The 14,774-nt window shown below is 58.2% G+C and overlaps 1 protein-coding gene across 2 annotated transcripts in view; it reads left to right on the top strand.

The window, feature by feature from the left end:
• Positions 1–14,465, top strand: part of LOC130453974 (tetraspanin-15-like) — a 52,037-nt gene extending 37,572 nt beyond the window's left edge. The window contains exons 1-5 of one of the 2 annotated variants that reach the window (XM_056796439.1): positions 2,778–3,360; positions 4,374–4,559; positions 5,195–5,269; positions 11,186–11,281; positions 11,982–14,465. In XM_056796439.1, the coding sequence (XP_056652417.1) occupies positions 3,355–3,360; positions 4,374–4,559; positions 5,195–5,269; positions 11,186–11,281; positions 11,982–12,467 (849 nt within the window). In that variant the 5' untranslated portion in view covers positions 2,778–3,354 and the 3' untranslated portion in view covers positions 12,468–14,465. Of the gene's footprint in view, positions 1–2,777; positions 3,361–4,373; positions 4,560–5,194; positions 5,270–11,185; positions 11,282–11,981 lie in introns of those variants that run through there. The other variant, XM_056796434.1, reaches the window with a different exon arrangement.
• The last annotated feature ends 309 nt before the right edge of the window (positions 14,466–14,774 follow it).

Consider the following 14,774-nt stretch of genomic DNA (forward strand, 5'->3'; position numbering starts at 1 on the left):
TCGTTTGTTTGGTGGAGTCACGCGGAAAGTACATTGTGTTTGGGCGATGCCAGTGCCTGGCTCCCGAGGGTGCTGGGAGGCAGAAGGGCCGGCTCCTCTTGGGCCAGCTCTGTGTCTGTCCCAAGGCCAGGCTCTGCGGGGCCTCTCTGGGCCTCCTTGTGCAGGAAGAGAGCGGGGCAGCTCTTCTGTCCTGCTCTAGATTTTCCCCAACTTCCAAAGGAGTCTTGTCGTTTCATGTATTCCATATCAATCCGTCCGTCCGTGCAGCCCTCTGCCGCCTCCCTCCCTCCTTCTCTCTGCCTGGCTTTCCTTCTTCCTTGCTGTTTTTTTCTCTCCGTCCGTCCATCCGTCCGTCTGTCCGTCTCTCTGCCTGGCTTTCCTTCTTCCTTGTTTCCTTGCTGTTTTTCTCTCTGTCTGTCCGTCCCTCCATCTCTCTGCCTGGCTTTCCTTCTTCCTTGCTGTTTTTTTCTCTCCGTCCATCCATCCGTCCATCTGTCCGTCTCTCTGCCTGGCTTTCCTTCTTCCTTGTTTCCTTGCTGTTTTTCTCTCCGTCCGTCTGTCCCTCCCTTCGTCTCTCTGCCTGGCTTTCCTTCTTCCTTGTTTCCTTGCTGTTTTTCTCTCCGTCCGTCTGTCCGTCCCTCCATCTCTCTGCCTGGCTTTCCTTCTTCCTTGCTGTTTTTTTCTCTCCGTCCGTCCATCCGTCCGTCTGTCCGTCTGTCTGCCTGGCTTTCCTTCTTCCTTGTTTCCTTGCTGTTTTTCTCTCCGTCCGTCTGTCCGTCCCTCCATCTCTCTGCCTGGCTTTCCTTCTTCCTTGTTTCCTTGCTGTTTTTCTCTCCGTCCGTCTGTCCATCCCTCCATCTCTCTGCCTGGCTTTCCTTCTTCCTTGTTTCCTTGCTGTTTTTCTCTCCGTCCCTCCCTTCATCTCTCTGCCTGGCTTTCCTTCTTCCTTGTTTCCTTGCTGTTTTTCTCTCCGTCCCTCCCTTCATCTCTCTGCCTGGCTTTCCTTCTTCCTTGCTGTTTTTTTCTCTCCGTCCGTCCATCCGTCCGTCTGTCCGTCTGTCTGCCTGGCTTTCCTTCTTCCTTGTTTCCTTGCTGTTTTTCTCTCCGTCCGTCTGTCCGTCCCTCCATCTCTCTGCCTGGCTTTCCTTCTTCCTTGTTTCCTTGCTGTTTTTCTCTCCGTCCGTCCGTCCGTCCGTCCGTCCCTCCATTAGGTCACCTCTATCTCCTCGCTATCATTGGGCAGCTTTCTGTCTGGCCCAGTTTCTCTGCCATCCCTCCCTCCGAGCTAGCCATCGGTGTGTCTGTTCCTCAGTCTGGCTAACATACAGTCACCTCTGCCTCCGGCCGTCCCCCTCAGGCAGACACAATTCTGCCTCAACGTTCCTCTCGTCTGGGCTTTCCCATCTTTGGTGAGACCATTTTCTCCTCTTCCTTTTCCTTCCGGTTGAGGAATGCCGGGTGAAACCCGCCATCACGCTGGAGAAGGCCAGGGTCGGTCCTCTCGTGGGGGAGGCATTAGAAGGGCAGGCCGTGGTGTGACGGACCGGAGTCGGGAGGATACTAGAGATGCTACCTCAGGCTCCTCCTTTTGCAAAAGAGCCCGCTGGGAGTTGTGCAGTCCAAGGAGGCAAGGAATGCAAAGCTGCAGATATTCCTTCCCTCCTTCTGGAAGGTCCCCAGGAAGTTTTTTGGCTTTCACCATCTTTTGACAAACTTTTTACTGACTTTAATTTTATTTATTATTATTTTTAAACCCTCACCTTCTGTCCTAGAATCAATACTGTGTATTGGCTCCAAGGCAGAAGAGTGGTCAGGGCCTGGAAATGGGGGTCAAGTGACTTGCCCAGGGTCACACAGCTGGGAAGTGTCTGAGGCCAGCTTGGAACCCAGGACCTCCTGTCTCTAGGTCTGGCTCTCCATCTACTGAGCCACCCAGCCGTCCCCCTTACTTAAACTTTAAAAAAGAAAACGTTCTATTGATGATATTAGAAGATAAAATGTGTTCTCATGGAGCCCTATACTGTGTTTTATGCATTTTGACTTTCTAACCCTTCTCTGTGTCCTGCAAACTCCCCATTGTTGGGACCCTCCTCAGAGATCATGCCCAGTGCCTTTGTTTACACATGAGAACACTGAAGTTTCGAATTAAGGGCCAGGACCAGGGCCAGAACCCGGGAGTCTTCCTTGAGTCTAGTGTTCTTGCCGTTGGCCCAAAAGAAGGGGGGGCGGGGATCGGGGATGTTTGGGGGGTTTGGAGGACTTTTTGGTGCCCTCCCCCCCCTCAACAACTGTTCCTGGATTTTTTTTTGCTTTTCTGCATTTTCATATTTTAAAATGAAGTTTTATTTATTTAAAATAAACCGAGTATTTTCTAAGCCAGCCCAATTCAGTTAAAGGAAGCACAGAGGTGAGGTGGCCTTGAGGCAGGAGGAGGGAGATTCCCTTCTTGCCTTGGCCTTCTGCTGGCCATGCTATAGTTCCATCCTGGAACCCCATTTTATTTGAACCCCCTTCTGTGATTGGTTCCAGGGCAGTGGGAGTGAAGCATCTGAGGCCAGACTGGAACCCAGAACCTGCTGTGCCCCGCCAGGCTCTCCATCCACTGCCTACAAAGTGGGAATTTCTTGTATTTTGTTTTCCCAGAAAAGCCAAGCCAGAAGCCTTGGGGGGGGGGGGGGGGCGGCGGCGATCCCCACAGGCCGCAGGGGCTGGGCTGCCCAGCTGGAATCTTGGGTCATTTGAGGGGAGGGGGAGCAGGCAGGGGCTCGCCTTCCGGTCTGGGTGACCCTGGACCAGTCACTGCCCAGCCCCCACCCCTCCTCTGCCTTAAGGCCAGTGCCCAGGGTAGATTCTGAGGCGGAAGTGAAGGGAGCCTTTCCTGACCGGATCCTGGATCCTCCTTCCCACAACCCTCAGGGTTTCCTGTGTGTCACGTGCTTCCTCACTGCCTCCCCGTCCTGCTCCCAGGGTGAAATGACTTGTCCAGCTTCCACCGCTGGGAAGACTTTGAGGCCCGATTTGAACCCTGGTCCATGCAATTTTGTGGCTTCTCGAGGGTGGTGACTGTTGCCTTTTAGACCAGTTCGCAGGGGGCCGGGCCTCATTGATTGCCCCTCCCACTCCCTCCGGAAGGTTCTGGCCAGTTTCCGCTGCCAGATGCGTACCCAGCATGTGACCTTGGGCCAGTCTCTTCACCCTGTTGGCCTCGGTTTCCCCATCTGTCAAATGAGCCGGAGAAGGAAATGGTGAACCTCTCTGGTATCTGCCAAGAAAGCCCTGACAGGGATCCGTAGTCTGACCCAGAAGCCCCGCGGGCAGGCCTGACAAACTGCCCTTTGCCTGTCGGGCTGTAAAATGGGGGTAAGGGCGCCGCCACCCCCCTCCCCCCAGGCTGTGGCGAGGATCCCTGCGCATTGCCGGCCCGGAGGGCGCCTTAGCCAGTCCTGTGCCTCCCGTCCCTGCTCAGGGTTCCCGGCAGAGACGCCAGGAGCGCTTTGCCCCATCCTTCTCCGGCCCGTTTCACAAATGAGGACACCGAGGCCAGCAGGGAGAGGCAGCTTGGCCAGGGTCACACAGCGAGCTGTCTGAGGTAGCCCTTGAACCCCCGGCTCTATCCCGCGTGCCGCCGGCGCCCATGGAAGTGTGGATCCTTATAATGCTCATCCTCCATGAGGCGGGGAGATCCCGGCCTCTGGGGCCTGGAGGTGTCCCTGAGACCACCGACCACCACCCCATTCCAGGGCTTCTCCCCACCTCACCCTGGCTCCAGCGCTGCCCCTACCTGGGGGACCTGCAGGGCGGGGCTGGGCGGCGCTCTGGGGGTGGGGCTTCCCTGGGGGCGGGGCTTCCCGAGGCTTTTAGTGGCCCAGTAAAAGCTGCCTCCAGGGCTCTGGGGGTCTGTGAGAGTCTTAGTTCTGGCCTCCAGGCTGGCTTCTCCCAGCGGCTCTCTGGATTCCGAGCTGGAAGGGGCCTCGGACGCCCTGGGGGCCACCCCCTCATTTTACAGATGAGGAAACTGAGACCAGGAGGGGGAGGGGCTTTGCCGGGTGAACTAGGTCGCTAGTGGGATGGGAGGTAGGATTCGATCTCGGGTCTTCCCGAGTCCTCTGCATGACCTCACCGCCTCCCCCAGGGGGCCTGGATGTCCGCATGTTCCGGACTGTCTCCTGCTGCTGGTTCTGGCCCAGTTCGGGGAGTCTCCCTCTGGCTGGTTCTGATCCAGTCTCCTGCAGTGAGCCCCCCTCGGTGAGAGGCGTCTTGTGGGCAGAGAGCCGGCAGGAGCCCTCAGCGGGGCCCTTCCCCAGGGGGCGCTCCCCCCTCCTGTGTGCGTGGAGGGAGAGTGAGCCGGCTTTGCCTTCTCTTCTCTCCCCCAGCTGGTCGGGGCTCTGATCCTGGCGGTGGGGATCTACGCCGAGGTGGAGCGGCAGAAGTACAAGACCCTGGAGAGCGCCTTCCTGGCCCCAGCCATCATCCTCATCCTCCTCGGAGTCATCATGTTCGTGGTCTCCTTCGTGGGGGTCCTGGCGTCCCTCCGGGACAACCTGTGTCTCCTCCAAGCGGTGAGCAGGCCAGTGACTGGGCCCAGCCAGCCTCAGACCCTCTGCCGGGCCCTTGGCCCTGTGGGCCTCAGTTTCCTCATCTGTGAAAGGGGAAGGAAAGGGCTGGGAAGGGCAGGACACAACGGAGCAGCCAGCCGAACAGAGAGAGATCAAGAGAGTGGATGGGGGGCCTCCTGTGGAATGTGGGAATTTGGGGAGTCCAGGAAAAAGCCCGAAGTCTGCTGAGGGGGGAGGAACCCCCAGAGCCCTCCATTACAATGGGGGTGGCTGGGAGGTCCCTGTCTGGTCCAGGTGGCAAAAGGAAGTCCAGTGTCTGTGGCTCCTGACCCCGTCCTGCTGCCCAGCGGCCCCACACAAAGCCACGGCCCTGTCCTAGATTTGACATCCTTGGAGCATCCTAGCCCAGGTGTCCGGAGGCCTCAGGGCCGCTGTCCATCTCTAGGGGCAGTACGGCTCCATCCCATCGTCCTCCTCAAGCACGCACCAGGCACTGCGCTGCCATTGCCCCCGTCATCCAGGAGGGAAAACTGAGGGAGGGGAGGGGAGGGCAGTGCCAGGGTACTCCCTGCCTCGGTGATCCCCGATGCAGAATGGGGTGGCCCCGCCTCTCTGAGTGGCTGTTCATTCTCCCACAGTTCATGTACATCCTGGGGATCTGCCTCATCATCGAGCTCATCGGGGGCGTCGTGGCCCTGACCTTCAGGAATCAGGTGAGCTGGGGGTGGGGGAGCCCGTCCCTGCCATGCCCCTGCCCCTGGGAATGCCCACGCTAATGGAAACTGCAAGCAAGTCCACTCAGTGCTTCAGCCCTCGGTGTCCGCATCTTTGAAATGGGTCAGTCATCACAGGAGACCCCTTCATGCCTCAGTGTGCCCCAGCCGGACATTCTGGGCTCAGGGATGTCACACAAACAAGGCTATTCCCCTCAGACTTCATTTGGGCTCTGGGGCCCTTGGAGGACAGAGAACTGAGAGTGGGGTTGGAGGCCTTGAACCCGTGCCCTCAGCCCCTGGTGGTGTGACCCAGGGCCTTTACCGGCCTCTGTGGCTCCCTTTGCGCCACAGGCCCATCTCGAGGGGGATTGAGTGGGGGTGATAGGTCCATTACATAGCCAAGGAAACAGAGGCTCCGAGAATCTCCCCCCAATTTGTACCCATGACTGGAAAGATCTGAGGCTTCCCACACACGGCCTCTGCCAGCGCCAGACACAGAGTCACTGTGTACAATGGGAAGTCCAGAGAAGTGAAGACTTTTCCCCAGAGCACAGCCTCAGTTTCATCCTCTGTACAATGGGGAGATTGGACTTCCAGCTTTGTACAAGTTCTGATAGGATTTTGATTCTGGGGTGGGAAGGGGTCTTCCCAGCCATTTAATCCAAACTTCCCATTTTACAGATGAGGAAATTCAGGGAGGTAACTTCAAGCTTCGCAAAGGGTCCCCTGATGCCAAGAGGTGGGATTCGAACCCAGGCCATTTCTCACCAGGCTCAGGACTATTACCCTGTACTTTGCTGCCTCATAGAGTCAGACATCCCCTGAGTAGAATGGAAGCCCTTTGAGGGTGTAGATGATGATGATTTTTTCCTCTGTATCCTTAGTGCCTCACCCAGTCCTGGACTCATTGTAGGCATCTACTAAATGTTGAACTGAACTGGAATTTGAGTGGCCTCATTAGATGGAAGACAGATTGAAATCTTAAAACAATACCTCGGGACTAATGATGCCTTCCCCATAAGGAGCATTTTCCCATCCCTGCCCCTTTAGAACCTTATACCAGCCCTGTAGGATAAATGGAGCCGCGGTCTTGAACCCATTTTATAGATGAGGAAACTGAGGCACAGAGAAGGTCAAATATCACTGACAAAGTCAGGTCTAGAGACCCAAGTCTGGTGACTCTCACTCAAGTACTCTTCACAGGACGCTGCTTCTTAGATGAAATGAGAACAAGAAGCTTTACTGAGGTCAGAGGGGATCGAAGAGGAGGAGAGGCTGGATGGTGGGACTTTATTCCCAGGGGAGTTGACCAAAGGGAACTCAGGTCATGTCCAGATGTGGGGCTGCCCCTAGGATCCTGCATTTCCCATAACTCCCCTGAGCTGTGGGAGTGGAAACGACTCCTTTCTTCTTCCCCCTTCTCGTATAAACCAAGACCATTGAGATTGCTGTGGGGGGATGGAGAGGGCAGCTTCGATGTCTAGCAGGAACTCCTAGAGTTTAGATGTAGCCATGGGAATCCTGGACTTCAGAGCTGGAGGAAGCCTGAGAGAACACCTACCCACTTTAGTTGACATGGAGAGAAATTGAATCACAGGGAAGACTTTTCTCAAATTGAATGTGCTTTTAAGCGGCAGTGCTAGGATTTAGATTTTGCTCTGCTCCAATACAATGCCATTTCCATTGTATTCCTCTGGGGTCCCTCCTCTCTTTGCTCCAGATGCTAGCACACCTGGGGCCAAGATCTCTGTAAATAGAAGTTGGAGTTGTGGTCTCTGCCCTCAGCTCCTCAGAATATTTCCTTCCTGCCTTTGTTTTACCCAGAGGGTGAGACAACTTGTTTTCTCCCGACTTCCTCCAGGCTAACTGGTGTCTCCATCTAGTTAAGGAGAGCCCTTAAGCTTCTGTCAGAATTTCTGGCCACCATTCACAGTCCCAATCTTCTCTTAGTCCTTGTTATCCAAAGGGAATGCCTAACTGCTTTTAATAAGTTCAGATTTCTAGAGTCAATGAAGGAACTGAATGACACGCTGAAAAGAACTCTGCCCATGTAACTACCCCAGCTGAATTAAACTGTGTCTCAGTTTCCTCATTTGTAAATTGAGGGTGCCAGACGAGAAGATCCCTTCTAGCTCCAGTTCTGTGTTCCTCTGAACCAGCGGATATGAGTTAGACATCGCTGGGCCAATGTCAGTGAAGTCTGAAAGATTGTGGAGAATGAGAGGGAAACTGCAGGATTGGAGAAAGGAAAATATCCTGATTTAAAAGGGAAGACAATGATATATGACTGGGATTCTTGGTGAGGTTTTAGAGCAGACTTTTGGAGGGATGGTTAGTGACCATGTTGAGGGAAGCAGTGATCACTAGGAGCCAGTGCAGTTCCATCAGGAACAGGCCACGCCACACTAACCTCATTTTCCTCCTCGGACAGGGTTACTCCATGTTAGCCCAGAGGAATGCTGGAGACTTGGGCTGTCTCCCTTGTAGCAAAATTCCTGATGTTCTTGTGGATAATGTAGATAGCTTTGAGCATCTGCTGTGTCTATGGGCTTTTCAGAGAGCTCTGTTTGCTTTATTCCCTCATCTGTGGTAGGAATGTTGGCCCCCTGAGAGCAGAGAGTGTCCTGGTTTCCACTGGCCCAGTTCCTGGTTCCAGTAGGTGCTTAGTAAGTGCTTGTAGACTGCTGGGTTGTGGATCCTCCCCAACAAATCATCATATGTTTATTTCATTTATGGGGCTATAAATGTAAGCCTTGGTGGCAAAACTGTTTTTAGTTTTGTCTCTGTATCCCCATCATGTAGCAGCCTGCTTGGTACATGGTAGTAGGCACTTAATAAATGCTATAAAAAATCTTATTTTTTAATTTAAAAAATCCTGGGTGCAGCTGGGTAACTCAGTGGATTGAGAATCAGACAGACCTAGAGATGGGAGATTCTAGGTTCATATCTGACCTCAGACACTTCCCAGCTGTGTGACCCTGGGCAAGTCATTTAACCCCCATTGCCTAAAAAGAAAAAAAAATCCTTATCTTTTGTCTTAGAATCAGTACTAAGTATGCAGATTTGAGCCTTCAGGTCTGGCTTTCAATCCACCAAGCCACCTTAGCTGCCCTCATGAGCAGTAGTTCTTGTGAAAAAGAGCCAGAGGTTTTAATGGATGTCAGGATGAACACAAATGCCCAGTCCAACATGGCGCCTGGAGAAGCAGACAGGACCTTGGTCTGCATGGAGAGGCCACTGCCCTGCTGCCCGCCTCACTGGGTGTAGCATGCTGGCCGTGGTCTCTTCAGGCCTGGGCACAAAAAAAGACATTGTAAATCTGGAGTCACATCTGGAAGAAAGCCACCATGTCATATGGGAACTGGAGATGCTTAGCCTGGAAAAGAGAAGACTCCAGGCACCTGCCGACCAGCTTCACTCATTGTCGGGAGCATCCTCTGGAAGTCAGACGAGATTTGTTCTGCAGGATCCCAAAGTGGGGCCGATTTAGGCTTGGTATAAGGAGAAGAGAACCCCCCCCCCCCCCAGTGGGATGGACCACTGGAGGAGGCAGCAGGATCCCCGCCAAGCTTGGAGATTTTCAGCCATTGGTAAAAGGAGTTTTTGAGTCCAAGCTGGATGTGGATGTCGCTGAATATTTTGTGACTTCCTGTCTTTGAACTTCACTTTCCCTATTTGCAAATTAGGCCCCGCCTCCCCCAAAGGGAAATTGTGAGGAAGACATTTTAAAATTCATTTTTCTACCAAGCCAGGGACTGTCTTGTTTAAACTGTGTATCTACTCCAGTGCCAGGGGTGGTGCGGAACAGGCCACGGGTTCCTGGTGAATATGAATCGGATCACTGAATCAATCCAACAATCTAGATGTTGAGCCGGAAGAGACCTCAGAGACAGTTCCATTTTATATTGAGGAAATTGAGACCCAGAGGTTAGGGGCCTTGTCCAGGGTCGCACAACCAAGACGGCTCGGAAGCTGCATTTGAACTCGGGTCTTCCTGGAGAACTTGGTGCTCTGCCTGGATGAAGGGAAGAGACCTCGGAGAGCTCCTCGTTTTGCAGATAAGGACGGGGAGGCCTGGAGAGATGAAGGGACTTGCCCGAGCAGTTTCCAGCCTGGCTCCCCACGGCCGGCTGGCCCTGAGCTCCAGGCCTTTTTCTGTCCCCTAAAAGGGAGCAGCTCCATCTGCCCTTCAAGGCATCCTCCTTCCTTTGAACCTTGTGCCGCGGCCCTCTGCCAAAGGGCAGGTTCTCTTCCTCAGTGGGAGGCTGGGGGTCTTTCTGGGCTGGGAGCCGCCATCTTGTCCCTGGGTGGCCGCCCTCCCGCTTCGCTTCCTCCAGAGGCTGCCATGGGGGTCGGGGCTGAGGGCCGCAGCTTCCCAGGCTTCAGGCCTCCCCGCCTGCCCCTGAAGGGTCTTGCCCATTCTGTGGAAAGAGGCAGCTTCCAAGCCCAGCTCAGGCCCTTTTCTGCTCTGCCCCGTCCTGAGGGCTGCTCCGGCCGAGGCGCGTTCCAGGCTGGGAGCTCTCGAGTCTACGGCCTGTCCGGCCTGGCTCTGGGCTCTCCTCTCTCTCCTTCTGGGGTCGGGCCGGCCAGCTTTGCTCCTGTCCCCCCGCCTGGCCCCCCGCTCTTGGGAAGGAGCCTGGCCGGAGCGGCTGCCCAGCCTTCAGGGTCTGCGGAGTGGGGGGCTCCGAGGCAGAGAGGGGGAGTGTCTCCCTTGTGTCCAGCCTGCCCTGTCGTGCCCGCCTTGCCCCGGGCAGGACCCGCTTCAGGAAGCCGACGGCGAGTGGCGTTTCCTGGAGAAGCAGAAACCCCGCGACGCCCCCCCCCCCCCATAGCTCTGGGGCAGTCAGCAGGATGAGGAGACGCTCCCCGATGGAGCCCCCGGGTTCTGCGTGCCCTACGTGTAACACCATTCAAGGCCCTGGAGGTGAACAGAAAGCGAGCCGGACCTGGCCCGGGTCCCGGCTCCTTGGGGGGGCCTCACGCAGTGGAGCGACTCGCACGACGTCACGGAGGAAAGAAACGTCCGCGGTGGGGTGTGAACCTGTCCTGCGGCTGCGCCGGGCCGTCATTCTCCTTGGGGTCACCCGAGCTCACGCAGATGGTTCCGAGGGAAGACGAGGCCTCCCACCCCCACCGCCAGGAGGGGCCTTCGAGCTTGTGTCGTCCGAGGCTGTCTGGGCAGAGGAGGCTCCAGAGGGGGCGACTCCCTGCTGCCCTCGGGGTGCCGGGACAGGGGCCTCCCGGCGCGGAAACGCTCTGTCCACCTGCCGCCGTCTCAGAGCCAGGACCCTCTGGCCTCGCTCAGGGGACTTCGGGAGTTGTGAATGAAAGTGCAGAGTGCAGAGGAGACCGATTATAGTGACGGACCGTGGTCGGGGGAGAGAGCCAGGCGCCCTGGGGTCAAGGCGTCGCCTCGCCCTAACTGTTCTGCCCAGAATGCATCCTGGAAGGGGGGGGTTCAAGAAAAAGCAGGGGAGTCACCAGCTGAGTGCCGTGCGGGTGGCCTTTGTGAAGTGCCTGCTCTGGGCCAGGCTCTCTCCTTAAAGACTCCCGGCAGACGAGCCCGCGGCCCCCGGCCGGCCTTCCCCCTCTGTCTGGCGCCTCTTCGTGGGTGCGAGCGAGCCCCTTGCGGTGGCTCTGCGGGGCGGCCTCAGAGCGCCCATCGTGCCAGGGCGGGCGGGACTGCGCGCTGCTTCCTGGGGGACATCAGGGACCTCGAGGCAGCGAGTGGCCCTGGCCGAGTCCCTGCCCGGCTTCTGGAGACTCCAAGCCGCCTCCCCCTCCCGAGCCTCTTTAGTCCCCTGTAAAATGGGGATCCGAATGAAAAACCACCATCCGAGGGCTTTGGGGGGAGGCGGGGAGCAGAGCGGGGGCGGAGCGGGGCTGACCCTGGCCCTTGTCCTGCTGGAACAGACCATCAAGTTCCTGAACGACAACATCCGCAGAGGGATCGAGAACTACTACGACGACCTGGACTTCAAGAACATCATGGACTTTGTCCAGGAGCAGGTGAGCCGGGCCTCCCCGTCTGGGCCTCCTCCCCTCGCAAGTCCTCCCCACCCCTGTCCCTCCCGTGTCCCTCCCGTGTCCTCTACCCCATGTCCCTCCTGTGTCCTCCCTCCCGTGTCCCTCCCGTGTCCTCCCTCCCGTGTCCCTCCTGTGTCCTCCCTCCCGTGTCCTCTACCCCATGTCCCTCCTGTGTCCTCCCTCCCGTGTCCCTCCCGTGTCCTCTACCCCGTGTCCCTCCCGTGTCCTCCCTCCCATGTCCCTCCCGTGTCCTCTACCCCGTGTCCCTCCCGTGTCCTCCCTCCCATGTCCCTCCCATGTCCCTCCTGTGTCCTCCACCCCATGTCCCTCCCATGTCCTCCCTCCCATGTCCCCCCTGTGTCTTCCACCCCGTGTCCCTCCCATGTCCCTCCAGTGTCCCCCCTGTGTCCCTCCTGTGTCCTCTCCTGTGTCCTCCACCCCATGTCCCTCCCGTGTACCTCTGGTGTCCCTCCTGTGTCCCTCCCGTGTCCCTCCCATGTGGCTTCCAAGGCAGAAGAGCGGTCAGGGCTGGACCGTGGTGTCACCCAGGGAGGACGTGTCTGAGGCTGGATTGGAACCCAGGACCTCCCACCTCTGGGCTGCCCCTCGGGTGGAGCGGGCTCCCTGGGCGGGGGCTCCCCGCATCTCACGCCTCCCCGACTCCCCGCCTTCTTTCTTCCAGTTTAAGTGCTGCGGCGGCGAAGACTACACCGACTGGGCCCAGAACCAGTACCACAACTGCAGCGCGCCCGGGCCCCTGGCCTGCGGGGTCCCCTACAGCTGCTGCGTCCGGAACAAGGTAGGGTCGGGGCCGCGGCTCGGCGCACGCTGCTGTTTGTCGGTGCCATTTGGATGGGTTTGGAGGGAGGGAAGAAAGCAGATGTGCCCAGTGGCTCTAGGACGGGCCTGGCGCGGGGCCGTCTTTGGTCCGGGCTCTCGTTCCCCTCGTGCCAATGGCCACGCCCGAGGCAGGACTCTAACCCGGGGCTTCCGCCCTCTCTCGGCTCAGGTTCTCGCTTCCAGCCTCGGACAGGCTACCGGCGGACATCCAGCCGCCAAGAATCCTGTGTGGAAGCCAAGGCCGGGAGGGCGACACTCGAGACGAGCCGCCTTCCCGGCTCCGGCTCCTGCTCGCCGCCAGGCTTTGGCCCACACCGATGGGGCATAAAGAAAGGCGGGCCGCCCCCTGGGCCGCCGAATGGGTACCGATCACCTGCCTGCGTGGCCACGGCAGGCTCCCCGGCGCGCCCAGGAAGGCCCAGGCTCTCCGGAAGGGTCCCTGCTGTGTGGACGCCCCCGAGCTAACCTTCTCCAGAGGTTTGGAGCCGCAGGAGGCGTGCTGCGTCGGCCGCTCCTGTGCAAGAAATCCCAGCATTCCCAGGCAGACGGCGAGCTCTGCGGGGGGGCCGGCAGGGGGCCAGCGTCCCGCCCATCCAGAGCCCAAACGACTATGGAGGATCCTCCCCGATGTTAAAATCAGGCTGGGAAGACGACGAGGAAGTGTCGCGTCACGGACAATCCTAGTAAATTCATGTTAGATCAGCGCCATTAATCATCAGAGGACACTCGGGAGACAGGACACGACTCGGCTGGCCGCGTGGTTTGGGTCAGAACAGGGTCGCGGCTCTGAGCTTTTACTGGGCGTGGGCACTCGGAAAGTTAGCGCAAGCACACGCTTTGTCGGTCAGTCAGTGAGCGCGTATCAAGTGCCTCCACGCGCCAGGCACTGGGCGCCGAATGAAAACGACACGCGCTTCGGCAGCACAGATCTGATTGTGCAGCCACTCGTGTCAGGGAGGCGTCTCCACTGCCAAGATCTTGGGTGGGAGTGAGTCTGAGCAGGCCTTGGTGAAAGGCAGGGAATGATTCGCACTCAGGTCCAGAGGGGGTGGCCCAATTCCCTGGGCCTCCCCCTTCAATACCAGCCTCGGGGGCAAGAGAGGCGATCCCGAACGTGCCCTGGCCGAGAGGTCTAGCCTGTCCTCGTCTTCCCCTCCCCCTCTCTCGACGCCCAGCGCCGCTTCCAGAAGTCACCACCACAACCGAGAGGGAACGTCCCGTTCGTCGGGGATCGGGGAGCCCCTGCCGGCTTCGGGGGACGAGAGCCCTTCTGTGCGCTCCTGAGAGCCGGCCCGGCATCAGCAGACGCCCGTCACCGCGACGGAGAGCATCTCCAGCGGCAGGGCGCGAACTCGGAGCCCTCCTCTTGGGGCACCTTCCCCTTCGGGCGCGATGACGCCTCCCCTGGCCAGCAGCGAATGAGGCCCCTCTTGGCTGGGGCGCGCGAGACTGCCGAGCTTGGAGGACCTTCCTGGAAGGTCGCGTTCTGGCTTCTGGCCGGTCCCTGTCATTGAAAAGGGAAGCCAGAAGATCTCCCGAGAAGGTCCACAGGAGCCACGGGGCCAGACGGAGCGGAAGGAGCCCAAGGGAGGAGGGGGGCGTCCGCTCTCCGGCTCTCTCTGGAAGGGGTGGAGGGCCTTGTTCATCCTGAGCCTGGAAGAGTGAGGTAAAGGGCTCGGGGAAGAAAGGCAGGCGGAGGTTCTAGAGAAGGCCGTGGCACGAATACCAGCCTTGGGCTCCGAAGCTCCGGGTTCGAGTCCTGGCTCCTGGGCAAGTCACTCGAGCCTCAGTGGGGCTGACCGGGGCAGTGCGTGAGCTGCTTCTGCATTTTCCCATTAGGGGTCCAGGGACTTGTCCGGAGCTTCTTTGTTTTTAGAAATCCTGGCCCTGGGTCTTACAATTGAAACTAAGTATTGGTTCCAAGGCAGACGAGGGCTAAGGGCTGGGCGGTCGGGGTTAGGAGACTTGCCCAGGGTCACGCTGCTGGGAAATAGGTGAACTTACTTTAAAATAGTATTTTGAGAGCATAAATTCACGGTGGGTTCCCTTCGCCATCCTTTTTTCCATCTGAAAACATGATTCCTTTGCCAGACATTGCTAGAGGGGTCCAACCCCGTGCGCCCCCCCCATGAGTGCGTGACTTAGGGGAAGGCGGGAGTAAAGCAGGGGCCCAGCCCAGTGGAGCGCCTCCTGCGCACGAGGCTGCCCCTCGGGTCCCAGGTCCGCGCCTCATGTTGGGAGGGGAGGGATCTGGGCTCGGAGGAAGGGTCCCAGGTAAGTGAGCAGGAATCTGTTCGTTGCAGAAGTCGCCGCTTCTCCAGGGGCTTAGGGGAGAGATCCCCGAGCTTGGGTCGGAATTCGGCCTCTGTTCCCACTGCCTGGGTGGCCTTGACCCATTCGCTTCCTCCCCCGGAGCCTCTTGGGGCGCTTGACCCTTTAATGCTGGCCCCGGAGATCCGCGGCCCTTGGGGCCACGGGGTTCTTGCAGCAGATGCGGCTGTGCCCGCCGTGCCGGCCCTCCCTCCGCTGACCCAGCCCGTCGTGCCGTTCTTGCTGGACAGACAGGACGAGGGCCGGCTAGAAGGAGCGGCCTGTGGACAACAGGAGCAGAGCCTGCCTCAGACCCGAGTTCACT

This window comes from Monodelphis domestica, chromosome 1 (assembly GCF_027887165.1).
Source record: "Monodelphis domestica isolate mMonDom1 chromosome 1, mMonDom1.pri, whole genome shotgun sequence".
Classification (NCBI taxonomy): Eukaryota; Metazoa; Chordata; class Mammalia; order Didelphimorphia; family Didelphidae; genus Monodelphis; species Monodelphis domestica.